The sequence below is a fragment of the Embiotoca jacksoni genome, unplaced genomic scaffold (assembly GCF_022577435.1).
Source record: "Embiotoca jacksoni isolate LCO1_2020_lvr unplaced genomic scaffold, fEmbJac1.0.p SCAF_24, whole genome shotgun sequence".
In the NCBI taxonomy this organism is placed as follows: domain Eukaryota; kingdom Metazoa; phylum Chordata; class Actinopteri; family Embiotocidae; genus Embiotoca; species Embiotoca jacksoni.
In genome coordinates, this window is record NW_027185375.1 from 6,013,301 (window position 1) to 6,040,227 (window position 26,927).

The 26,927-nt window shown below is 42.8% G+C and overlaps 1 protein-coding gene across 3 annotated transcripts in view; it reads left to right on the forward strand.

Annotated features, from left to right (window-relative positions):
* Window positions 1–26,290, forward strand: part of nlgn2a (neuroligin 2a) — a 134,213-nt gene extending 107,923 nt beyond the window's left edge. For all 3 annotated transcript variants that reach the window (XM_069159188.1, XM_069159189.1, XM_069159190.1), the window contains 5 exons: window positions 13,119–13,304; window positions 16,903–17,168; window positions 19,088–19,241; window positions 20,265–20,631; window positions 20,984–26,290. In XM_069159188.1, the coding sequence (XP_069015289.1) occupies window positions 13,119–13,304; window positions 16,903–17,168; window positions 19,088–19,241; window positions 20,265–20,631; window positions 20,984–21,818 (1,808 nt within the window). In that variant the 3' untranslated portion in view covers window positions 21,819–26,290. The remainder of the gene's footprint in view (window positions 1–13,118; window positions 13,305–16,902; window positions 17,169–19,087; window positions 19,242–20,264; window positions 20,632–20,983) is intronic.
* Window positions 26,291–26,927: the final 637 nt, after the last annotated feature.

A 26,927-nucleotide genomic window follows, 5' to 3' on the forward strand; every position in this document is an offset into this window, starting at 1 on the left:
CCTCCACACGAGCCAGGAATCAGATTGGTTTCTTTATGTGCTGGAGATAAAGCCCAGAATTCCCTTTGTGTCACACACACACTGGCTCATGTCAGCCACACTTTTGAAGTGAAGCGGCCTTATCTGACAATAACCTTCTAATATTGAAGGCATTCGGCAGAACTGCCACTGTCACCATCAGAGTGAGACGCGTTTTATCATATTATTTGCATATTTTAATTACACTGCCATGGAGGTGGAAAACACCAGACATCTCGAAGTTGTTTTACTTTTGATTATTATCATGTAAATACACGTCTGTAAAGGTGTGTGTTGTGTTGTGTGTGAGAGAGAGAGAGAGAGAGAGAGAGGAGGGAGAATTATATAGTGGTAAGTTAATTGAGTGAGTCTTTGTGAGGTTTAGTTTGAATCACTGCAGCAGAGGAGCACCTCAGCGCCGACTCTCCCCGGCAAGGCGACTCTGTAAGTTGAGACAGAGGTTAGCAGCTGAAAAGTGATTTCAAACACTTTTTCAAACGGATATGGAGCCGTCTCTTCCACTGAAAATGATTAGATGCTCTGTTCACTCTGAGCCCAATTTAGCAAGGCAACGAAACATGGAGGCACGAGCACGTTTCACCTGTCCTGACATCCTCATTTAAACATTGCATTGTTTGTGTTTAAGTGCTTCAATCGAGCAGCACCGGCTGATTTGTGTGACCTGTTGCACTTGTATACCCCACATCAGTTGCTCAGGTCATTGGACCGGTGCCTTAGAGAAACCTTCAGCTGGGCCAAGAAGTCTTCAGGTTCTCCGAGACAGACTTTTCTACCAGATGAAAACAACTTCTTAAAGAAATGCACTGGAGGACGGCATAGTTCAATGCAATAATAGATTTTACTGCATATCAATAGGTAATGCAGTAAAACCGAGGGCTGTTCCAGTAGAAGTGCACTTATTCAAAGTCTCAGGAGAGCTTACTTGTATACCCACACTGACTCCTTGTGTTTGTGGAACTTATGCTCAACCCATTTCTTTGTTTCAAAATGTTCCACCATTAATTACAGATCGTCTCACTGATCTTGGACTTTCACGTGTTTACACCTATACATCATCTGACCCTGCAGCTTGTACATTCTGAGCTGCCAATGTTTTGTACTTTTCCTTGAAGTGGAAATAAAAAAGTATATTTTGATTACATTTGATTCACTATTGTCTCTGGAATGTTCCTGAAGAGGAAACACACCCCTCCACAGTAACACCCTTGATTTACCATCATATATGAAATGTGCTGAGGTCAGATTAAAATAAAAAATGTCTCATGGCTTCTTATGAGTTCATTTAATCCTACTGATTCATGTCATCCTGATATTCCAGTCATTTAGTAGCTCCTAGATCCAGACTGGGCTTTAGCCGTGGCAGCTCTGACTTAGGAACAGCTGAACCCGTCTGGATCACATCACCAACTTCGCCAACAGTGTTCAAATCTCTATTGAAAACATATTTATTCTCACTGACATTACCAGTCATTTTAATTCTCTTTTTCACAGTATTAATGACCGCTCATGTACCTGCGTGTGTTGTTTTGGCCTAATATTGTTTTTCATTTCATTGAATTATGCAGCACTTTGTTCAACATTGTTGTATTCAAATATGCTGAAAAGAAACTGACTTGCATAGAAAAACTTCTTCCACAACATTATATAAAAGATTGATTTATGAGTGAGCCGTAGAAGAAATAAAGGAGAACAGAGACACGCTCTAATATCACATTTTTGCAAACCGAGCTATGAGATGATTGCAACGAACAAATGGTCAAATACAAAGTGTCCAAAAACAAGGCTTCAGCAATGCCAGCTGAACAAAACCCAAACTCAGCTAAGCTATACCAAACTGGTTAAAAGCAGCACCATGCAAAGTGAGTGCTGCATGTGGAGGAGTAACAGTATCTAGGCCAACCCAGCATGGGCTCTGTTTGAAGTCTTTCAGAATTTTTGCCAGCGCGTAGTGGTCTACTTTTAGCTCCCGAGATGCACAGACACAACAGCCATTCACTCCACTCGCAGGCACAAACGTGTACACGAGACAATGGTGTGCACGTCCATTCCCAGATAAACACACCAGCGTATGCACAGAAACAGATTAAAAGACTTGCGTGCAGACAAATCAGATACTCTGAGACACGCGCGCGCACACACACACACACACACACACACACACACACACACACTCACACACCCCTGCAGACCCACAATGAGTGTTTACCCATTTATTTTTGCTGTTTGTTTGTTTTGCTCGGTAAATCCTAACCACTGCACAGCTGCTGCTGCTGCTGCTGCTGCTGCTGCTGGAGCAGGCACGGACCATAGTTTGGGGATTCATTAGCTCTTGTTTTTCCTCCCTCTGTTCCTCCCCCCTCCATCTCTTCCTTTTCCCTCCACCCCTGCTCAGGAGCATTGTATAAACGCTTTAGTCGAGGGTTGGACCAAAATACTGGTTCTGCGGAGCCCATTTTGGCACTTTTTGTGATCTTGCTTTTGAATTTCTGAAGTGTGAGAAAACAGTTATATAAAGTGTTTGCAGGGACTCCAGAGGAAGTTGCTTAAGCTGAAGAAAATGACTCCAGTGATGTCATCCGGGTTACTCTCAGGTCGGGTTTGGAGGCTACACATTTTTAATAGAAAGACTGTTTGCAGCATAGTTGGTAAACTAACTTTACCATCCCGAGGAGGATTTAAATAAAAGAAACTATTGGGTTGCATTATGGGAAAAATACAATCTGGGGGTTTCAGAGCTTGACCCACATTCTATGGACTAAGATTCTCAGCCTCTGCTGCTTTTATTTTCAGCAGGCTATTGTTTTAATCATCCCCTGACTTTTTTGAAGTACAACACTAAAGTTCTTTTAAAGAAGAGTAAGCTTCTGGCCCGTCGGGAGCAAAAGACGGCAAGAGAACAGTTCTCTTTTTTTAAAGTCTGTGTAAAGTAGAAACAAAAATGTGTTTTAAGTTCTTCACACCACCGAAAAAAATTGATGTTAACCACCCAGCCAAATTTGAATAATTAAAAACATACAAATAAGCATATTAAATTAGATTAAATTGTGAGAAAATCAGCAGTCCTCTGCTCAGAAATGTGAGCCTGGAAAATGGATGCTCCATTCAACACTTTTATAGGACTTGTTCAGCACTACGTGTTTGAGCCACCAGAACCAGAATCTAGTTCTAAACAGGAACACGCTGACCAACCTAATAAATCAACTTCTTTCCTCTAAGTCTGCAACGTAATGCAAATGTTCTTCTCTCATTCATTTAAGAACTTATTACTGACTTGCATAAATTAGCTAAATCAAGTTAGGCGATCAATAACCAGAACAGATTTTTTTTTTCATTTGTCCAGACAGTTTTAATTGTATGCGTGGTCACAGATGGAATTAGCAGCCATCCTCCCAACGCCACAATAGAAGCAATAGAACTTTATTTCATAATTATCATTTATTCGTCCATTAATATAACTTTTTTTTTCTCTTATGCACAACATAAAATGCACGGCATACAATGAGCATATGTACATGTATGTATATGTATAAACGCTGCAGTTTATATCTTAGATAATCACACAAATAGGATTACAATTCGGGGTGTGAGGCTGATATTTGTTGTTTTTAAGAAAACGGATTGCACAGGATAAACTTCCCACACATGAATCAGTTGCAGAACGCTGACGCTACTGCTGCGACTGAAGATTTTGTCACAACTGCCTAAAAACAAAAAGTAAGAAAAAAAAAACAGTTACAGTGTCCTACCTCTGCTACTCTAACTAGTGGTCCAAATGCATTTTTGACTGTACTTACTGAAAAATATACTATGTTGTATTTCTTGTTCCTGGGTAACAACGCAGGGGATGATTCTACCATGTGGACTAAAATGGTAACTTTATATGGGTGAATACAACACACACACGCGGCAGTAATGACTCTGATTTTATAAAAGTAGCACAGTAGGCGGTTAAGTCTTTTCAGTTGGTGTCACACATGGCAATGCCCAAAAACAATTACCGCAGCTTTGTACAAGTGCTATCCACACAGTCGCCACATTATACCATACATCGCGTCCGATCTGGCCCACGGCACCCCTATTTCACCCGCCATTACCTTCTGACTGGATAGAAGCCCCCGGGGACAGCAACACCCAAGGGAGCCAAATGACTGATGAACAGGAGTGGAGGGGGAAAAAAATTAGGCCGAGGAGGGTGATGTTGAATCCCAAAAATAAAAAATTGAAACAAGGAGGTGCGAGCCCTTCAATTCTGAGCACACACGCACGTGAAAAGGCTCATGATGGGTGTGTGTGATCAGAACGATGAGCTACTGTTCCTCACGGCTGTAAAAGTGTTCACAGGGCAACAAAACCTGATCAATAGACACACACCGCCGCTCTATAAAGACTCTAGTTGAAGTATAAGAAGGAGATAGATACCAGTCCTTCTTCTTGTCCTTGTGGACACACACACACACACACACACACACACACACACACACACACACACACACACCTGACAATCTATCATCTCTCTTCCCCTCACTGTGTTTGTCCCTTTGTGACTAATCCTGTCTCTGTCAGCCGCTCTCATCCGTCTCCCATGCTGTCATCCTCCCTCTGTGTACGAGTGAGTGTGTGTGTGTGTGTGTGTGTGTGTGTGTGTGTGTGTGTGTGTGTTCCTCTGCATCCTTCTGACACACTTGGACTGGCCCGTGACAAAAAAAACAAAACAAGAGCAATCACACCCGTCCATGCTAAACTCTCACACACACACACACACACACACACACACACACACACACACACATACATAAACATGCACGGACAGACTGAGGCTCTGAGAAACATTTGTGTGCATATGGTCGTACTCTGCTGGGAGCTGGCCTGGTTTCTGTTTCACCAGCGTCAGGACTTCAGAGGCTAGCAGCTTCAGCTCCAGACTAAACCCTGGAAGATAGAGACTGAACCACAAGGGACCAAGGAGATTAAAAAAAAAGAGTGGTATAAGAGTGAATGAAGGAGTAGCCATAAAAAAGGAAGAGAGAGTGTGCAGAAACTGTGATGAATATTTGACTATTAAGACTTAAAATATGACATGCCAGAAGTATTTTTTTAAACTTAAAGACTTCTGTCCTTGTTAATTTGGTGACATCTTTGGTTGTTGTTGATAACAGCATGTGAGCGCAAATTGTACAGCAAGCACTCTTTGAGCAACTACTTTGTTGGAAACATTGACATTGCCACTCGGGGCTGGGTTCCAAAAACCTCTGGCTCTAATAGACTCCCATTCAAAAATGGTCAACTTCTCTGATGAAATAGAAAATCAATACCTTTTTCCCACAAGTCATTGTGGTGCCATTAACTAAATTCACTCTTTGTTTCAAGTGGTCTGGTGGTCCTAAAAATAATTCCATATTTAATTAGATGTTAGGCCACAAAAAGAGGTATGTTTATGGGCGTGCCTGGTTTGATTGACATGCCTGGGATGCAGTCGGGCTGTCAGTATAGGTAGGTGGGGCTAATGTCCCCACATACTCAGTCAGCTCCATCCTTCGCTCCACCCCAGCTCGTCTAAATATAATGTCTGACTCCAGTACGTGACATCATAGTGGGTTGCCACTTGGCTAGAAATAGAATGGTGTTAACAACTACAATGCGTTTCCAGAATTAATGATAAAAGCTCCAACATTTTTTGCCATGTTGAATGCTTCCGAGGTAAAATGAGTTACTGTAGGAAATCCTGGGATGGCGTTCGCAGCAACTTAACACAGATCTGATCGGGTGGTAGGAGGGTGAAAGGTCAACAGTCAACAGTATCAGTTTTATTACTTTAAACACTCCACCAAAAACTGCTATATAGTTAATTACAGAACATTAATTGGATATAACGAAAGTGCTAAAAATGCTAACCATAAACAGTATGAAAAAAACAGAGTTTGATATGATTTGCAGGATCTGAGCAGATGCTGTATTGCTACTCCAACTTGTGGGACCACAACATCATTAAAACACGGCTGCTGTTTCCTCTGATGTAGACAAAGTCAAACGTGACTGTTACAGAGAGAAATAGATGAAAAGACGACGTGGAGGATGAGGGTGGGAGGGAGAGCTTTTAGGGAGATAAAATTAAAAGTAGCAAGAGAGAAAAGGAAAACATGATGACTGCTGCTGACACCGAGCAGGTTTACCTCTCATCTGGCATATTGTTTGCATCTCAAAATGCCAGTGTTTTTCTGCTTCGGAAAGGAATTGCATCGACCATATCCAAACACACACACACACACACACACACACACACACACACACACACACACACACACACACTGAGAGGGGTCCTGCCCAGTATGAGGGCATAAAATCTGAATAATTTCACACATAATTTGGTTGTCACAGCCAGGCAATAGTAATAACAACTTTACAGAGAGAAAGAGCACAAAGAGAAAGAGGGCTCTCCCTTAGCGGAGCTAATCACCCAAGGCCAATCGCTGTGTCTAAGCCAAAGTGGTGTTTGTGGAGGGGGAAAAAAAAGCCTCTTTTTAAGCTCGATGAAGAAAAGAAGAATGTTTCTTATTTCCCCCTTTTTTCCTAGTTCCAAGTCCTCTTTCTCTTCGCTTGCACCATTCAGCATGACCCTCCGGAAATCGTTTAGCGCGGTAGGATGATGGCGTGGTCCGGCTTCGTCGGCGATGCCGTAAACTGTGCGGTACGCCGCTGTAATTATAATAATGCACTTAGACACCGTTTGAGGATGTGCAGTGTATCTAACAGACCGGTAGCTTTCATTACCTTTGAAAGAAAGAGGCAGGCACAGTCTAGAAAAGTGTGTGTGTGTGTGTGTGTGTGTGTGTGTGTGTGTGTGTGTGTGTGTGTGTGTGTGTGTGTGTGTGTGTGTGTGTCAGATTGAAAATGTGTGTGCTATACATTATTCAGATGCTTTGAGCCACCCACATCTGCTGAGTTCTCTGGACGACACACGTATTCCTCTGATAGACAATAAGTACAATGCTGCCAGGAAAACACACACACACACACACACACACTCACACAGAGAGCTCTGGCACCCATGTCAACCTCTAACAATGAATTCACATGGGATACAGTGTGTGAGGAGCACTGTTTTTTCATCTGGCAGCCACAAGTCATTGTCACATTCATCGTCACACATGCGTGCACCTTTGCGTACCACGCACAAATCATACAGACAGGTATGGCTGCACACACACAACAAACCCGGGTTTGTTGGGTCAATGAGCATAATCTCATGGCTCTCTGATGGCACACTGCTGCTTCATTGTGACTGTAGGTTAAATACACAAAGGTGTTTGCTCATAACACGCCGAAAAATGGGCATGCATCCGGTCTCTCCAGCATTTGTGGAGGCTTTTTTTGTGTGTTTCCTGTTTACGGTATGTATCTGCATGATTCCTGTGTCTTTGCTCGCTGCCGTGTATACGTGTTCTGTGCGGTCTGTTTCTGTGTGTGTGGAAAAAGAGAGGGAGATGGAGAGGGAAGGAGGCAGTCTTCTCTGTAGTGTCAGCCTTTGATCAGTGTCCCTGTGTATGTGTATATATCTGTGTGTGTGTGTGTGTGTGTGTGTGTGTGTGTGTGTGTGTGTGTGTGTGTGTGTGTGCGTGTGCGTGTGCGTGAGCCAACCAACCCCTGGTGTCTTGGAGGCAGATGAAACACTGTGCCTCTATCCGGGACTCACAGAACACCCACTATCCTTCTCGCCTTCTCCTCTCTCCCCCCTCCTCACCCCTCTAACCACCATTCCTTACCACAGCCATTTTAAAGGCTATTCATGCAGAGCTGCGCTTTCATCTTGCATTGCTGCGTTTTAACCAGCCCCTCTATGTTTTTGTTTTTTTCAATCCTTTTATCAGATTATAGAGGACGGGCAGGACGGGTGAAGTGCCCTGCTGTCGTACACTGACTTACAGTCAGATGGACGCAGCGTGTAGGTGCAGGAAAGACAACGGCTTTGGCTGTGGCAAGATAATGGGGAGGATCTTGGGTGTCTGCTGGCAGCACACATTTTGTTTTAGGGTTAATAACTAAAAAGGATATTAGATGCATCATAAAGTTGAACAACAGATTTTTACTTTTAATATCTGGACTTAATATTCACCCCACCACCATTATTTGGTGCCAGGAACTGTGTTGACATGGAAAATATTGCTATGTATTGCATTAATTAGCTTAATTAATGACCTCATTAGCATAATTTGTTATGTTTAATATATCATGGTGATTACAGTAGGGCATTAGGCAGCTTACTTGCCTCTTGTTTGTGCTTGGCTTAATTAATGCACCCAAACATGCTGCTTATTTGTGTGTGTTTGGGCTCTTTAAAGAGCAGCACAAAGGCCAGTGCTGAAATGAGTTGTTTATTGATATGTGCCGCGATGCCTTTTGTTTTTATGGATCATTTAAGATAAATATTGATTGCTTTTGGTTGCACTCGAAGAAAGAAATTACTGAAACATGTTGTGGCCTTCTGTTTCCTTTTCCCTTGCCCCGACAGTGCAGCATATAACCAATCTTTGCTCAAATGCAGTTAAATTCAGGATAATTATGTATGTGTGTACAAAAGGTGAGCAGGTAACAGGCCTGAAAAACATCCTTTACTCTTCTTGAGCTGGTTTCAGTTGGCAGGTAATGAGCCCACCACCCTCCCATAGCAGAAAAAAAAACAGTAAAAAAAAAAAAATCCCTTTTTCAGCAGTTGGCAGTCGACTCCTGCAGTGTGGGCTCCGAGGTTTATGTGAAGAAGTTTTATAATCCAGTTTCAGTGTGTACATGTAGGTGTGCCCGGTGCCTGGTGTGCAGGTTGATGAAGGAAGTAAAGTGTCCCTTTGTTCCCTCTGTTGTTTCTTGACAGTCTTTTGTTGAGTAACCATTATCTTAATTGCCAATTAAACCCGCTTGCACACAACATCTTCATGTCATAGTCATTTCAATTAACCTGTATGTATTTCATAGTTTCATATCAGTGTTTTCAAGCAAATGTGTTGTCGCAGAGCAGCCCAATGTGGGTCACCTTCTCATAAGTGCTGTAAAATTCTAAATGTAATGACAAGGAACTGTAAATTTTGTGCAGGTGAGAAATACATAATATTAGTTTTACTGCAGTGTAAAGCAGAGTGCTTTAAAGCTCCCCTATTAAGTGACAGGGGTGCACCTTTTAACTACAAAGAATTATGATGTCCTCTCTCTCTCTCTCTCTCTCTCTCTCTCTCTCTCTCTCTCTCTCTCTCTCTCTCTCCTGCTGATGCTCACGTGCTGTTAGTCTGCCTTGCTTCACTGACTTTGAGCTGCCAGTCAAGATATGAGATTGAGACAGTTGGGCACTGAAAGTTAAGAAAAAAAATAACATTATTGATAATTATTAATAGTTTTCTACAAAATGGTAAAAAAAAAAAAAAAAAAATGACTATTAAACAGATTAAAGAGTAGAGTTTTAATTATCCAAAAAATGTATTTCATATTTTAAATGTTAATTTTCTGAAAAATATATTACATTTTAATGAAATGTAATTTCACATAACGTAATCATTTATTTGTGGCCTGCGCCCCTCCATCCAGATTCATTTTTGGCCCGTCATTGGAAAGAATTTGGGCGCTTCTGTACAATTGTATTTATGTAATATTCAGAACAGATGCTGGATGTCCTTCTTGTTTTCGCCACTTGGTGGCACCGTATCCAAATGAGTACGCTGCCCAAGAACTCTTTTTTTTTTTATCTCTGTAGTGAGTTGGAGCCACAGTAATGCTGTAAAAGTCACTCAAGTTTATTTCCTCATTCATATATAGTAAGATTCCCGTTGCTGATATTATCAATTGTGGTATACCTGCTACTGTTTTTAGTTGTTAGACTGGCTTGTATTTACTTACTTTTATGCATAGAAAGTATAATTTGCACTGTGCAGTGAACTTGTTATTGCAGTTTTACTCCAAAATGTCATTTCTTTACATTGTAACTTTCACATTTCCATTTCTATACCCTTTCTAGGCCACACACACACAGAAACACACACACGCTTGCACGCATGCACACACACGCACGCACACACTTGTGTCCTAACTTAAACACTTTAAAAACAATCACACCTTCATAAGCAGCTACCTCCTTTAACTGATTTTACAGCACAATCAGCACTGAACAGAGGAATAATAGGTATACTGTATAGTGAGTGGAGGAGTGTTTCTGACTTTATTCTGGGCCTAATGGGAAATACCTAAGATCTTGATCACACTAATTAGGCGCCCATAGCAGACAACACGCTGTGTGTTTGTGTCAGATTGGATTCTAGCAGCTAGCTGTATACAAGTGTTCAACATCTACTGTATCGGCTTAATGGACGACCTTTCCACCGCACCTGTCTCTAATAAGGCTCTAATTAGAAGTCCCATTTGGACTCAAATGCTGCCAGTTAATGGATACTTAAACAGAAAAGATTTCGTTCTTTGGTGGAACAATCGAAGATGCTCAACAGTAATCACGAGAGGCAAATGTCAGCGAACAACAGAAAGGGTAAGCTATTATTCCACTGCTCTGATGAATGGACGATTGTCTTCCAGGGAAACTTTGAGGAATGTTGAGTACTTCATCAGTCCACCAGGGAAATTTGATTCGCAAACAGCATTTTCAGGTCTCTTGTAAACACGTCAAACAGCAGTCATTGCAAAGGACAATGAAGACATTGCCTAAATTAAACTCCATGAGAACAGACAAAGTATTGAACAATCGATTCATGTCCTGACAGTGCTGCATGTACGGAGTGGCCACAGCATGGTCAACATAGAAATGAAGCACCTGCATCGCTCACAAGCAAGCACATGCAGAAATGAATTCACATCTTTTCCTTTATGACACTTTTATTTGTATCAGGTTCTTCAAGGAAATTGTTAAATATGGGAAACAATTGTTTAAATTGTCTAAAAATCCCATGAAATGACCACAGCCAACAATAAAGGCATCTCTCTTAATGTTGCGATTTCCCTAACCTGCCTGGTAGCTCTTTCTATCTCTCGGCTCATTTGTTCCTACTTAACATTTAAATCTAAAAAAAAAATGGTTATGAATATTCTCTGTTTCCTTTTTTAAAAGGCCAGCTTAATAATTTCCTAAAGCAGCTGGGTACTGTAGTTATAGCAAATGTAAACCAAACAGGCCTAAATATGCAGGTGTTTGGGGAGTATTTTCAGTTGCGGATTGATCCACATTTGGTATTCCATAGTGAGAAATTGCAGCAGAAGAATGGTGTACAGAGGACTGAGTGAAACTAAACCATGTTCATTTTAATGAATGAACATTCACCCAGTACACCACTGAGCTCCCTTAGGTTTTTATTTGGTTTTGAACATTAGTGCTGCTCTGTGGTACATATGGAAAGCCTGATGCAGGGATTTGTTGGCAATAATAGAAATATAGAATTCCACAGGTTTAACATAAAATTAAAGACAGCCTAGTTTTGACTCAAATATTTAGTGCTTAATGATCTGAGCACACGATCTGAAGCGCATGGTGCAAGTGCATTGAGGGTGTGTTCAAGTCCACTTTTGATAGTTTAACTGTAGATAATCTGAACGCAAACGAAGGAGCATGTTTCAAATTTAATTAATAGACGTGTTAACATGAAATGATTCAAACAGAGTGTCATCTTCCACTCCTTTTAAGAGCTGGGTGTGATTGTATCTTTAGGCAGTTTGCGATTGTAACTGTGGATTTCCCAGATAGTAGGAAAGAACTCTTCTTCCTACTTCTTCTTGTGCAGAGGAAACATGCTCAGATTGAGCACATTGTTTTATGCTGTAATTATCTTTTACATTGTGATGTTCTTATTTTGCATGTTTTGCATGTTTGTGCGTTGTTGCATGTCCCTGTGTCACTATGTAGGCGCATGTACGTCTTTAAAATAACACTTAAATACTGCACCACTGATTTACGACCGGGTTTTTGTTGGTCAGTAGCTCCCCCGCTCCCTCCAGATAGAATTGTGACAACAATGAACCTGACCACACCTGTTTTAAGACCAACACACCCACGGTTGCACACATGGGTACAAGTATTTTCTATTTAAACAACATAAAAGTGTGTTTTTTTTATGGTGTTACTGAGTACCTGATAATCCCATTCTTAAACATCCGTCACCTATAATCCAAATTTCTTCAATGTTTCTGCATTACTGATGCCCAGAATAGGAAAAGGGCTATTATATCATATTGGTTTTCCTGGAAGATAAGCACATGTTCAAATCCTAAAAATCAATGAGGGCCGAATGCCATTCAGCTATGTCAGTTTAGGGGCCCAATGTCACACTGGGTCATGACTTGTGGGGACTCTTTAATAGAAGTGAATAATCCCTTACCTGTGCTTTTTCTACAGTGACGAGTCAAAAGGTAAAAGTAAAGGTCTCTGCTTTTTCTCGTGTAAATTTCATTATTTATATATATATATAAATTTATTAAATATAAATATTAAATTTATATATAACAACATTGTTGAACAGTTTGTTCCAAGAAAAAAGAGATTAAAAAAGAAGGACATTGTCCAAATCGAAATGACAAGCACACTGTGTCATCGTTTGTAATCCAGTCATGAGGTATGATTCAGATTACAGGGCCACATATGCTCTTCAGTGCAGGCTGCTGTACTCTGAGTGGTTTTGTGCAAAAGTCTCTGCACAATGGCATTAGACAGAGTAAATGTCATTAAGAGAGGACCTAAAAAAGCAATTTCTTCTCGCACTCCCTTTGCTGTGTCTGAGCACCGTCTGTGGCTCCTTGTTGATGGATGATGGTGTTGCACGCTGAAGCACATACACACTTGTTCTCCGGAGTCTTGCAATTCCCCCTCAGTCAGAGGCTGATTTACAGGCCACAGTCGAGATCATTTGCCAGACAGGTACTAAATATTAAAGGTACTGATACTAACATCATCTTGTCTCTCTGTTCTCTCTTCATTCTCCTCCCATCTACGCATCTCTTCTTCCTCTCGTCTTCTTTTCCTTTATCCTTATCCCTGTCTCCCTGTCGTCTCCCCAAATACACTCCCTCACCTTCATCCTCCATCCATCTTTGTTTCATACAAATAGGCTTCCTTAGTACCGGAGACCAGTCCGCGAAGGGAAACTACGGCCTGCTGGACCAGATTCAGGCCCTGCGTTGGCTAAACGAGAACATCGGCCACTTCGGCGGGGACCCGGAGAGGATCACTATCTTCGGCTCTGGAGCGGGGGCGTCCTGCGTCAACCTCCTCATCCTCTCACACCACTCGGAGGGTAAATTGAAAGCTTCGTTGCGTTCTGTTGTTGCCTTTTTCTCTTGGTACAGCAGTCATTTTTCTTCATGTGATTTCACCATCCACGTGGTGTTTCTGTCTGTATGTCTGTAGATTCATTAATATAGATAGAAAAGCCAAGCACAGCCTTCACTGGTCATGGGATCTATGGAATATAAAGGGTGGGGATTTTTTTTTTGCAATTGCTACAGTAATAGCCTGGATCCAGCTTTGTGTATTATAAATTTATTGATTTTTGGATTATTGCTGCTGCCATAAATTCTATGTGATATGGTGATGTTTCAGTCTTCAGTTTAGATCATTTCTTGCTCATCCCTAAATAGCCCCAAAGCATATTTAAAAACCGTCCTATTAAAACCATACAGTATGTTCATGTTTTGCTTGAATTACTGTTGTTCAGACTATTTTTGCTTTTATTTATCCTTCTGCTATGTGATGACCCGTGTTTTATTTAACGTAAAATGGGATCACAGCAGAAAAGTCTCAGGTTGCAGCATCCGGCCCAGAAATCATTTAAGTCCTGTGGTGTTCACTTGACACCTCCATCCCCAAAGGAAAACTCTGCTTCGCCTTTGAACTGAAGAATTTAAGCAGTCATGTGCCTAATGAGCAAGTCCAGGTTTGATCTAGTCTATGTCGTTCATGTCTTTGGAGGATAAATGACATGGGAGCTCCAACATTACCCCGCATTACCGAGCTTGGCGAGCACTCCCGGCTCTGTTCACGGTCCACTGCTCTGCAGCAGGAAGGCTCTACCTCCATCGAAACCTTACTTCTGTCTGACCTCATGCTCCCCATTACCAACAACACACCCCGAGGGCTAAGTGTTCATATTGAACCACCGAAAGACAGAGGCCTCCGGACCACTCGACTTTGATCTGAATTGAGATCAGTGTAACTTGACGATCCGCAGCCAAATGGTCACGCACTCGCCGCCTTTGATCATGCTGTTCTTGAAGCTGTCCTCCTCCGATCGCAACTTCTCTGCTCTCTCCGCCGCTCGAGGACTCTCCCTCAATGTCGCTCTCCTCTCTTAATTTTCCGTCTCGCACACGCAAACTGTAAAGGACAAGAAACGAGGAAGAAATGGTGGGTGAAAAGAAAGAGAGATCAGAGAGAGCGTGTTCACACCACCACACATCTGTTTCAATTACTGCTCTGTGTGCGTGTGTGTGCATGTGTGTGTGTGTGTGAGGCACCGAGCAAACATCTGACTCGTCTTTAATTTTGACTCATCCTGTCTGTGTCGATGTGCCTTGAAAACAAATGTGTCGTCAAAACTCGAGTGAGCATCTGTGCACCGCTGCTGTGTCCCTGTACCCTTTCGACACAACCTCTACAATTACCACTGATTAACCCGGGCATGCCACGGACTCCCCCCCCCCCTTATTGGCAGGTGACCCACTTAGCAGTTAGAAGCCTCCCAAGACCACCACGCCTGTTACATAACGGTGGTCACAAAGTACTTAAGGCTGGTATTAAGTGCCAATGCAGAACATGTTGACTGAGGAGGGTTTGTTTTTTTTAAGTGCATACACTGTAGAATCTAAAAGTAGGAAGAAAAAAAAAAAACCTGCAAATATCACAAGAGAAGCCCCTCGTTATGGACCGGCATCATGACCCGTTAACCACTGCTGACCATGCTAACCCTTTCTCTGAAATGAAGTGTGCAAAGCTGAAATGGCCTGTCTTTCATGGATAAAAAGAATTACTTAAAGGAATACTGTACTATTTTGGAGGAGATAAAAAGCTTGCACACTTCTGTCTGTGTGTTTATTACAAAGTTAAAGTCGGTACAGGAGGTGGTTAGCCAAGCTGAGCATAAAGAGAGGAAGCAGTCGTAGCTTGGCTTATTTCAAACTTAAGAAAAACACGCTTATCACATGCTGTAATGATTATTAGTTGGTTTTATTACAATTTATTTGCATTTCTCTTTGCGTAACGATTAAACAAATAGGATGTCTGCTAATTTGTGAAATTTAGAAATGTTTTAAGTACATTTTCTGTGCTTTCAGCCTTTATGCTAAGATAGGGTAATTACCTCCCGGCTCGGCGGACATAAAAGTGGGATGATTTTTTTTTTTTCATTTAACTCTCAAAAAGTAAGTAAAAGGATAAATGTCCCACGAAGTGAATGTTTTGTTTTAGATTTTTAGATTGTAACCAGAACTGTTGACAGTTATTGTTTAATCTTACATTTTTCGATGAAGCCCCACAAAAGGACCCTCGACGGGGGAAACCTGCATTAACCCTTTGTCTCGTGGTGCTGACAACCACCGACCCACCTCACCCCACTGCCACCTGTCTGTTCTCACACCTCCGCTTTGTCGTCACCCCATCGTCATCTTCCTCTTCATCAGCATCTAACGGTGTAACATCAGCCCGCTAGACGCCGCCTGTCTGTCATGCTCCCCTCCCTCTTCCCCGCCCGGGTTGCCAGGTAAGGAGTCCGTCATCCGCATGCTTAAGGGACACCAATCATGTCAACGACACGGCGTCACAAATCAAGTCCGACAGCGGAGACACTCGGGATGGATAGCAGGAGGGAAGTGGCAGACGGGATGGAGGGAGGGGTTGTAAGTGATACTGATAGGATGAAGCGGGTGGGGCGGGACGTTGTCCATGCGAAGTGTTAAGAAGAAGACAAGGAAAGGACAGATAGAAAGAGGTAGTGTTGTAAAGGGAAAGGAAATGCACCGAAATGGAAAATAAGGGAAGAGAAATAGCCAAGTATGGAAGGCAGGAGGCACTCGGGGAGTGACAAAGAAACTGATTTTGAAGACGAATAAAAAATACCCACTCTGTCTGTCTCCCCCCCCCCTCTGTCTCTCTCAGTGCAGACATGTAGGTGTAGCTGTTTCCCAGCTACTACTTGCTATAATTGATTTCCCAGGGAAAGGAGGCTCTGCGGCTCTGCTTAATAATTAACTGACCAATCCTCGGCCCAGGAGAGGAGAGAAAAACGAAGAAAGGGAGCGCGAGTGGAAACAAGTGAGGCAGGCGGCCCCTTAACGAGCCACTTGAGTGGTTCAAACAACACAGGACAGGCAGAACTAAGGAGACAGAGAGAGAGACAAAGAGGAAGAGAGGGAGGAGGAAATATATAGCTGGAGAGAGGCTGAGAGAGGAAACAGCCAGCACAAGAAAGAGGAGAATGGCTCTTTTGACATCTCGGATGAGCTTATTCCCAGTCCTGCCTCGACTTTTTTGGGGAGCTACAGCACCACAGTGTGCTCTGTCAGTGATGCTTTTGCTCTGTAGTGCCATCGCAGATCTGACAGTTTTTGTCTCGTGAAAAAAAATAGGATGAAAGAAAATCAAAATTTGCAGTTTTAATAAAGGGTAATTTGAAGTTCATATGTGGTTTATGCAGTCTTTCTACATCCTGTCCTGTCCCGAATCTGAATTTCTTCAAACATCTCCATCCTGCCTGCAAAAAATATAAAAACTGGGGGAAATGCACGACAATTTAGAGACTGTCACGTTTCATCATGTGTTAAGGACTGATTTTAAAAAAATGCCGTATTATTTTGCCCCACCGTAATATGAATGTCCCTCTTTCCCACCTGTCCTTTCAGGTCTGTTCCACAGGGCCATAGCCCAGAGTGGAACGGCTATCTCAAGCTGGTCCGTCAATTACCAGCCCCTCAAGTACACTAAGATCCTGGCCCGCAAAGTGGGCTGCACCTACACCGAGACGGCAGACCTCGTCGACTGCCTGAGGCGCAAGAACTTCAGGGAGCTGGTGGACCAGGACATCCAGCCCGCCCGCTACCACATCGCCTTCGGTCCCGTGGTGGACGGAGACGTGGTTCCCGACGATCCCGAGATCCTCATGCAGCAGGTGGGGTTCTGGCAGCACATATGCTCTCTGCCGGGTTTTATTATCGTGCGAGTAGAGTGGCTTTAGCTGTGAAGAGACACCGGACAGGAAGAGAACATGAAGAACTTGTCAGAGCAGGTGTGACGTTTCCACAGCGTCAGGAGACTGGCGGTGACGTTTACCAGCCGGTGCGAGGTCACACCCTTCAAAGCTGTTAGACAGTGAAAATAACTCCAGTGTTGGTGATGTACATTTCCTTGGTGGTTTATTTTAGACCCATGGTGCAGTCTTTTTTTTTTTTCTTTCTTTTTTCTTTTGATCTTCAATAAAAAACATTGAACTTATAAACCCTTCGTCACAGGACACATGATGAGTTTCTCAATAAAAGAGGGATTTTCTCTTTTCAGTTTTGTTGAAATACTTTAGAAGAAAAGAGAAAAAAAGTAGTAAATATAATTATTTATCTCAAAATTAAAAAAAATTGCATGGCCTTTTTATTGTCTTTCATCTGGTGGCTTCCTGGTTTGGAAACCACTGCATGTGACAGTAACATATGACTCTTTCACGGTCTTAATTGTGTTTTTACTGAGAGTGAGACACCTCTGGACACTGAGTGGGGTTATTGCACCTGCTGGATGCTAGTCCGGAGATTGAAGAGGGATCAAATTAAACTTGTCAATCTTTGTAGTGTGTTCCATGGTAGGTAGAGTGGACCTCTATGTACTGTCAGAGAAGTGTCTTTGGGTAATTTAACCCAGCTGGTTTTCTAATAGTTTGGTTTTTTACAGCTTACATCAAAGTCTGTGAAGAGTGCTCCTTGTTTTCCCCCAAAAGAGGGCGTGGACAAACCAAAGTTCCTGGATGTCTTAATTCAGGAATATTTGGGTTAAGATCGGGTCTGGCTCTCACCTTATCGATCAACGTGGATTGTAGTCGACAAGTCAAGCAGCAAATTCCTCCCTCAACGACAGCTACCTCCATAAAAGTTATTTTCACTGCATTACATAATGGCTAAATCCATAAGGCATGTGAGCGGGTTGTGTGTCTCTGCACGCAAAATGACTCCAAACCACAAAATCAGTACAGTCACGAACACTGTAGCACTTTTCTTCAACAAACATCGCATCGTGACGACGTAAGCGTGCTCGATCCCAGAATGCGAACTGCGATACGAGTGCAGGCCGGCGGGGCAGTGGGGATGTACAGTCGTGCTCGGCCACGTTACAAGGTCAAACGGGCCTAGTGTGAGTACACCCCGAGTGGATCTGTTAACTTGCTTGCTTGCTAAATTTAAAAAAAAAAAGTAATTCTGTTAAACAATGGAAATCTCTCACATGCAGGAAAGAACATGAAAAAAAAACTGGTGGGAAAACACTTTGTTACAAATAATAACTGCAATGGACCCAGTGTCATACTGTATGTGATATGTGATGCAGAGGAGTACAAATGTGACAGCTGCATCTGCTTTGTTGTTACTCTGGTAGACTCTTCTATTAGATCCCCAAAGCAATTCATAATCTGTAAGAAATAAATATAGGTGAGCATGAAAAGGTTTCCGGTGCTGACACTGTAGACTTTGAAGACTCTACGAGAACAGTTCTTACAGGTTGTGCAGTCCTGAAGCTGGAACCCGCGGCATTATTGAATGTTTGACGTATTTATTATGTTTTGATGGAGCAAATGTTCGGAATTTAAGGAAAAGAATTGCAGTGTCAAAGCAGTAAAAATAGGTCTCTGGTTTGTGAACAAAAGGTATTCATGCACATGAACATTTCCAGTCATAAATATCACATCTATAAAAAAAAAAAAAAAAAAAAACAGGATCAAAAAGTTGACCTTACAGACAAATACACGTGAATACATGTGATTTTAGATTTGATATATGTACAGACAGTCCAACTTAAGCACTCAACATGTCATTCCCATCTTTGCACCACCAGGGGGAGTTCCTCAACTATGACATCCTAATAGGAGTGAACCAAGGAGAGGGCCTGAAGTTTGTGGACGACAGCGAGGACAACGACGGCATCTCAGCCGCTGCATTTGACTACACCATCTCTAACTTTGTCGACAACCTCTACGGATACCCCGAGGGTAAGGAATACCAATCTCACACATCCGTCAGCCTTCCAGCTCCTCCATGTCCAGATAACAAGAGTTTTGTAGTATCATAACTGTTTTGGGTTATTAGGAGCTCTGTTAGTTGAAATGTTTCAGGGATCTATGCATAAAAGACTAAAAATAAAGGAAAAACTTTTAAAAATATATATATATAAATGTGTCGGTGTAAAGTAGACCATATAAATCAAAATTCAATGCAAAAATATTCCCTAATATCTAAGTTATGACCTTACACACTACAGTTCTGCTTTTTGGTACTCATAAAATAAAAGTGTCTCATTTTTTTGGTTCTAAACAAAGCTTATATATGTTAACGTTCGCTTTAACTTAACACGCTCAACAACAACAAAATACATCAACAACTCCAGAGCAACAGCTCCCTGTGGAAATGCAAGTCTTTAAAACATTATGTGGGCAAAGAAGGAGAGGAGATAAGATGGGAGCCCAGTGAAGTGTATCAACCAAGACAGGCATACTAAAGAGATTGCCTATCATCGAGATTATCTTTCACCGTGGTGGGTCTGTGCTTTGGCCTTTGAGGCTCTGTGGGCACTAATGCTGTCGCTCATCATCCCCCAGGCAGCCGGCTCCCAATCACAGCGCTGTTGTTCCTAACAGATCAGCCTGCAAAGCCCTCACAGCAGGCAACACTCAAAATACAGACACGTTTGGATAATGCAGTCACGCTCAAGTGCCTGTCACTCATTCTACTTTGTAAGAGGCATATTTTCAGTTGAGCTCTTTTTGTAGCTCAGTTTCTTTTTTTCTACATCTCTAAATCACATACAGACACCTATTATGTTTTCCCCTGTTCCTGTAATTCCAGTTCATCTGAGCAACGTGTACTCGTGTCTTTCTCAGCTATCTGTTTCCCATCTCTTGACCACTCTCATCGGTCGGAATTTTCTACCACTGTTCTTACTCTACTCTTATCACAATTTGTCTCCTTTTCCTTCCTCTGCCCCCCTTTCCTCCTCCCACATCTTTGTTCTCCAGGCAAAGACATCCTGAGGGAGACCATTAAGTTCATGTACACAGACTGGGCAGACAGGGACAATGGCGACATGCGGAGGAAGACTCTGTTGGCTCTGTTTACCGATCACCAGTGGGTGGCGCCGGCAGTTGCCACCGCAAAACTGCACGCTGAGTTTCAGTCGCCGGTTTATTTTTACACGTTCTACCACCACTGCCAGACCGAGACGCGACCCGAATGGGCCGACGCTGCCCACGGAGATGAGATACCGTACGTGTTCGGCGTACCCATGATCGGTGCCACAGACTTGTTCCCATGCAACTTCTCCAAAAATGATGTGATGCTCAGCGCCGTGGTCATGACGTACTGGACCAACTTTGCCAAAACCGGGTAGGCCTTATTTCATATCAATATACTTTGAATTCTGTTTTCGCTACGAGGTGTGTCTGCAGCCTTGTTCTGCTAGCGTAGTGCTTCTTCCGTAGTAGAGTTGACGAGACTTTCCAAAGGTTTTGGTTCCCGTAAGAAAGGTGTATCTCTGAGCTAAGTCTGATTTCACTCACCAGATTTGATTTCACTCACTAAATATGAGTAAAAGTTCATTTGGATGCAAGTTCATAAATACAAGCTTAAAAAAAGGCTTTATTCAGTGTTTTGATGACAACTCAATGTTCTTTAAGCAATATTGATGAAAACAATGTCCTGAAACTTACAACTGATATGCCCCTCTGTGCTCCACTAGGGACCCCAACTTGCCAGTCCCTCAGGACACCAAGTTCATTCACACCAAGCCCAACCGCTTCGAAGAGGTCATCTGGACCAAGTTCAATTCAAAGGACAAGCAATACCTCCACATTGGTTTGAAACCCCGTGTTCGAGACAACTACAGGGCCAACAAGGTGGCCTTCTGGCTGGAATTAGTTCCCCATCTTCATAGTCTACATGAAGAGCTCTTCCCCACCACCACCCGCTCTCCGCCAGGCCCGGGCACCGGCACCATCAGACCCTGGCCCAAAAATCCAGGCCCTCGTACCACTCGTCACCCCTACCCTACCTTCCCCTCTGATCCTGAGACTGAGGGTTCAGAGCGTCCTCGCCAGGACCTCTTTCCTGGAGACACCCGTGACTACTCCACAGAGTTGAGCGTGACAGTTGCCGTGGGGGCGTCACTCCTCTTCCTCAACATCCTGGCCTTCGCTGCCCTTTATTACAAGCGCGACAAGCGGCACGAGATGCGACGGCACCGGCTATCTCCTCAGCGGGGCGGCCCTGCCAACGACCTGGCCCACAGCCAGGAGGAGGAGATCATGTCCCTGCAGATGAAGCACTCGGAGCACGACGCTCACCACGACATGGAGCCCCTTCGGCCCCACGACATTCTGCGGCCCGCCTGCCCGCCCGACTACACGCTGGCGCTGCGCCGTGCCCCGGACGACGTGCCGCTGATGACGCCGAACACCATCACCATGATCCCCAGTACCATCACCAGCATGCAGCCTCTTCATGCCTTCAATACTTTCCCCTCCACCGGCCACAACAACACCCTGCCGCACCCCCACTCCACCACCAGGGTATAGTAGGGACTGGCCCGACACATCGCCACCTAAGGACCAGAAATACTGGCTCTGCTACTGATCTGGAAGGGAGGCCTCTGGATGTGGGCCTTTGTTCTGTTCTCTTATTCTCTTGTTTCTCCAAAAGCAACTCCACCCCGTCCATCATGTGCTGTCCAACTTAGCAGCTCCCTCTACTGGTGGCGTGTGGAGATGTAACTGAACTGCGCGGCAGCAGGTGATGAGTTCGGTGGGTGGCTCAGATCTTTTGAAAGATACTGTTTTCAAAGAAGGTCTGATGTTTCCAGACTAAAGGCACCCCCGACTTTTGTCCAAGGGACGAATGCTTTTTGCCCCTTGTTGTTTTCTCTTCTTTTTACTTTGGTGTCATCTCTTTTTTTCTGTCCCCGGTGTGTTTATGTGCACATATCTTTCTCTTTTCTACATCTGTGTCTTATTACTGCGTTGTTCCTCTCATTCGACACGTGATTCCCTCCCTCTTCGCAATGCTCCTTTTTGCTCTTGGGATTCATGATCTCCTGAGCTGCTGAAGGGGCCATAGAGTACATACAGTAAACATATAGCTATGAAAACACTGATATCTGATACTTTCATTCTACCAGCATTCTTGGTGCCAAGTATGTACGACTGTGTTTGCTTTCTCATCGAGGGAGAAAAAAAAAACCTAAAGAAAATTCTAGAGTATTCCTATTTACTGTCAACTAACGGAGGCTATGTGTTTTCATGACAAAGTGCCAAACTGGCCCTCGATTGTGTTTTTTCTTTCTTTCATCTCGTTTCTTTTTTTTCGAGCATTTGTTTAACTGTTGTTTTTTTTGTGGAAAGAATTTTTGCTGAAAATATAGATATAGAGAAATGATATTATATATAGTTATATTAAATGTGTACAAAGGAGAAAGTATATAAATGGGTTTTCTCAGTGGGGAACTATGCATGAATTATTTTTTAAAGATGATGGCGGGGAAAAGGACACTGTATCTGTTAATGCACGTTTCCCAAATCTAATCAAGTCATATCGGTCCGCGTTTAATATTTCGGTCTTTGTTTTCTTTCACAGAATACACAGAAATTCCTGAAATCTCTCAGCAAATCATTTGCACCTCCCTCATTTATTCAAAAGGAGTCATTGCCACACATCTCACGTTACAGTCCAAGCAGCAACTGTGAACACACTTTTCTGTTCATGCTCTCCTTTATGGTTTTATTTACAGGTATTTCTCCAACCAGGTGATGCAGCATGACAGCAGCAAGCCCATCATCCCTCTGTAACTACTTTTTCTTTCCGTCTGTACGGAGATGATCAGTTTTTAGGGTACACGAGGTACCAAATCTGTTGCTGTAGCTTGCTTGTACAGAATTATTTTTTTTATTTCAGTGGGAAACAAAGCAGAGACAGGCAGCCTCTGCTCTTTTACGTACACCTTCCCTCTCCTGTCTGCCCCCCTATTTCCAGCACATGCATATTCTGTTGGATGTGTGCCTGTTTGAGTGTGTGTGTGTGTGCGCGTGTGTGTGTGTGTGTGTGTGTGTGTGTGTGTGTGTGTGTGTGTGTGTGTGTGTGTGTGTGTGTGTGTGTGTGAGTGATATCAGAGCTGCTTCACTTGGGTAGAGGTGGGCCCTAATTAGAAAACGAAGAGATAGAGAGGCAGACAGGTAGGATCCCGCCCTCCAATAAGTCAAGATTTAGGCTCCAATATGATCTCCTTCCTGCTGCTTACCCAGTCGCCCTTCTCCGTGCCATCGCCTCCTCGCTCCATCAACCTTCGTATTCAAGGCTCATAATGCGGAGATCACCCGTAACTTCCCCACTGTGATCACAAAAATCCAAAACACCTGACTTCTCTGTCAGCGCCGTTCCACATCATTTCTGACCTCAGTTCAGCTCTGCTATTATCCTCCCATTCAAGGGTTAGTTTACTCAGCTAGTGACGTTTTGTGAGCTCATCGGTTGTAAATTAAACTTTAAGCACACTGAGGGTAACCAGTGGGCTTTCACGGCCCGCAGCGCAGAGCTGCAAGATGAAAAAGGGGGCCTGGGATCTCCTTAACAGGGTAAAAGTTTCTGATTCTGCTCCTTTCTCTGGGGCGAGAATATGCCGGCCTGCAGCTCAGCAGTGCCCCCCTCTGACTCTGATAAAGATGTCAAACACGGATCATGGGTAATACTCTGCTTAATACAGTATGTTAACCGAACTGATGTGCTGTTGTTCGAGCCCACAGGAACACATGGTAGCTTACATCCAGTATGGGAGAAGTTAGTCACCGGTGCTGTCTTTGCTTGTGCTCTAGCTTTAGCCTGTTTGATTGTTTGTTTTCTATTTTATTACTGCCTAATGGGGTGGTGGGGGAGGACTGGAAGGGGAGACATAGACCTGGCTGCTCCTGTCAGAGATTTTGTAAGGGGAAATGTGCACAATGTAAATCACAAAACAACTGACTTGGGTGTGCTGTGGGCGGAACAGATGGTGGACAGAAAAGGGACGCAAGCTGTGGAAACGAGACTTTGGGAGAATATCGGAAAAAAGACTCACAGCCTTAAATGTAGAAATTAGAATCAGAAGAATCAAGAGAGGGTGAACTAATCACAAGCACGAAAGGACATCCAAAGGCACGACCATCTCTCTACCCACAATGTTTGCCAGGAGGATACCTTGCTAATCTGTCTACAGGGGAACCGATATGTCCATATGAACCCTTTTGTACACACTCCTGTGGATATGGAGGCAGTGAGGGGTTGTGAAGTAAAACCATACCACAACACGGCTACAGTGACACCACTGGAGGCGAGAACAGAAACAAGGTATTTAGTTTGGGTCTGTTCTTTTTCCTTGTCTATTTTATAAGCTAACACTGGAGGGTGCCATTGTGGCAGATTCAATGCAGTCAGTCCACTCTGAGCAAACTGGATGAGGCAAGAAAAATACCAAACTGGGTCGCAGGATGGAGACAGACACAACATCTGGAAGAGGATCAAAACTGTACATTTTTAAATGTAAGAATCAAACAGACAAAATATTTGTAAATATTAAGTTTCTTGTTTGTTTTAATTTTATTTTAAAAAAAAATTTGAGTGAATGAATGATATGCTTATTTTGTGACAACAAAAGACAACAGGTGCAATTTGCAGATTCAAAAAATGCCCACTTGAGGTTTCAAATTCATGAATGCTGCCATTGGCATTGAAAATATACTTTTTCTTTCTTTTTTTTCTTTCTTTTAACTTGTTCTCATGTTGCCTATTATCATCATGTGGGCATCCTGTAGCATCATGATTCCAAACCAGGAACGTCACTGTAGCAGAATTCATCTCCACAGACGCCCCAGACACAACAGAGGGCCGAACACAGAGTAGTTAGCATTTGCTAGTTTCCAATTACATTTTAAAATTTTATAATTATGGTTTAGGTCTGTGGTTTCATTGCTCTATGTTCTGGTATGGTAGTGAAATCTATTTCTCTCTGTCTTTTTTCTTTTTCCAAGTGTTTGCAAGCTTTTATTTTGAAATCTTCCTTGTGATCCAAGTATACTCCTGATGAATCTGTGCTGCATGATGTGTATGACTTCAGAGTATTTATGTCAACATTTCAGAGGCTGAGAGCACTGATAAAAGCCAGCTTTGCCTTTCAATGATTCAGGACGTAAACGAACCTAAACCAAGACACCAAACACAAGTGCAGTAGTCCAGTTAATGTTAGCTCTCTCAACATGTAGCAGTGTTTACATGTAGCCACTCAGTGACATGTGGGACAGACATGAGGGCTTTGATACCATAAGATGCCTCATATCCTCATCGAGTAATGAGATCACACAAGTGGTCGAGTTGTTTCACTCCACACACTCGAGGTTGTGTTTCTCTCGCAGTGATGTGATGTAGCAGAAACGTTTCGTGTTATAAACAGCAGAAATATGGGCAACATGTTAAGTCAATCGGAGAAGTCAGTCGGACTCTGGGCTTGTGTGGATCCAACCGGATGTACGCGAACCCATATTTAGCCTTTCCTGTGTCCGAAAGGTACTCACTGCAGCCTCGTGGTTCACAGTTGATTTCAGTTGATGCTTCTTTCAAAGTGCTCAAAAACTGCCAAGCAAAACAAGACGGCTTCATATCACTCATGTTATTCAGAGATCCTGTGTCATGTCAGTGGTGTGTGGCGGCACGTGATTAACACTCAACTCGCAACGGCAAACACACACAACATACACTGTCACTCACTTATGACCCTTCAGCTTGGTTTCTGCTGCCAATTTGCACCTGTTGTCTCGTTTTTACATTCTTTGTTGAGTTCAGAAACCCAAGACTTGAGATGAAGAAAAATGTTAAATAATGGAATTTAAAAAAAGATGATTATTAAAAAAAAGTCAAGTAAAACTATATAAATAAATGAGGTGATGATATTTCTGTTTACTTTAGAAGTTATTATACACTGTATGCTGTGATTCTGATCTGGGAAACATTAAAAACATTCATAGCCAGACTGCAGATTTTGTCTCTTTATTCAGTCACTGAGCAGAAGTAATGTAACACACTGACGATACCATATACTGTATATATTTATAGAATGACTGATCCTTTAATTTGTTTACATGTGTAAATATTTTTAAACTTTAAAGACAGAAACGCAAAGTAATTCTGAATTCTAAGAAAACGTCTGATAGCTCATATCATGTACACTCAGTCAGGATGATCTTCCAATAACGATTTATTATCCTTTATAAAAACATAAAAAATTATTTGTTCAAGTATCCATTTCTTTGCATACCTCTCATAAGAGTGACTGTAGCTCAGATAGACTTCAAATTCATTCTTTGAAAGTAGATCCAGAAAAAGCAATTTTCTGCTTTTCACCAACGATATCAGTTCCCAGGTGACGGTTGACAAAGTCTTCAACAGCCGGCTTCAAGCATTGGTTGGTGAATTCTTCTGCCTTCTTCTGGCACTGGTCTCGTTCATGGAACACATCTTTGAAATCAGCACAAAACTTGTCCTTGTTTTTAATCAGACATCTGTAGGGATCATTTACTTGTATGAAATCTTCATGCATTTTCTGGAACTGTCTGGCTGCGAATCCACAGATGTGCTGTTTCAGAGAAACCTCAAACTCGATGTCCGTC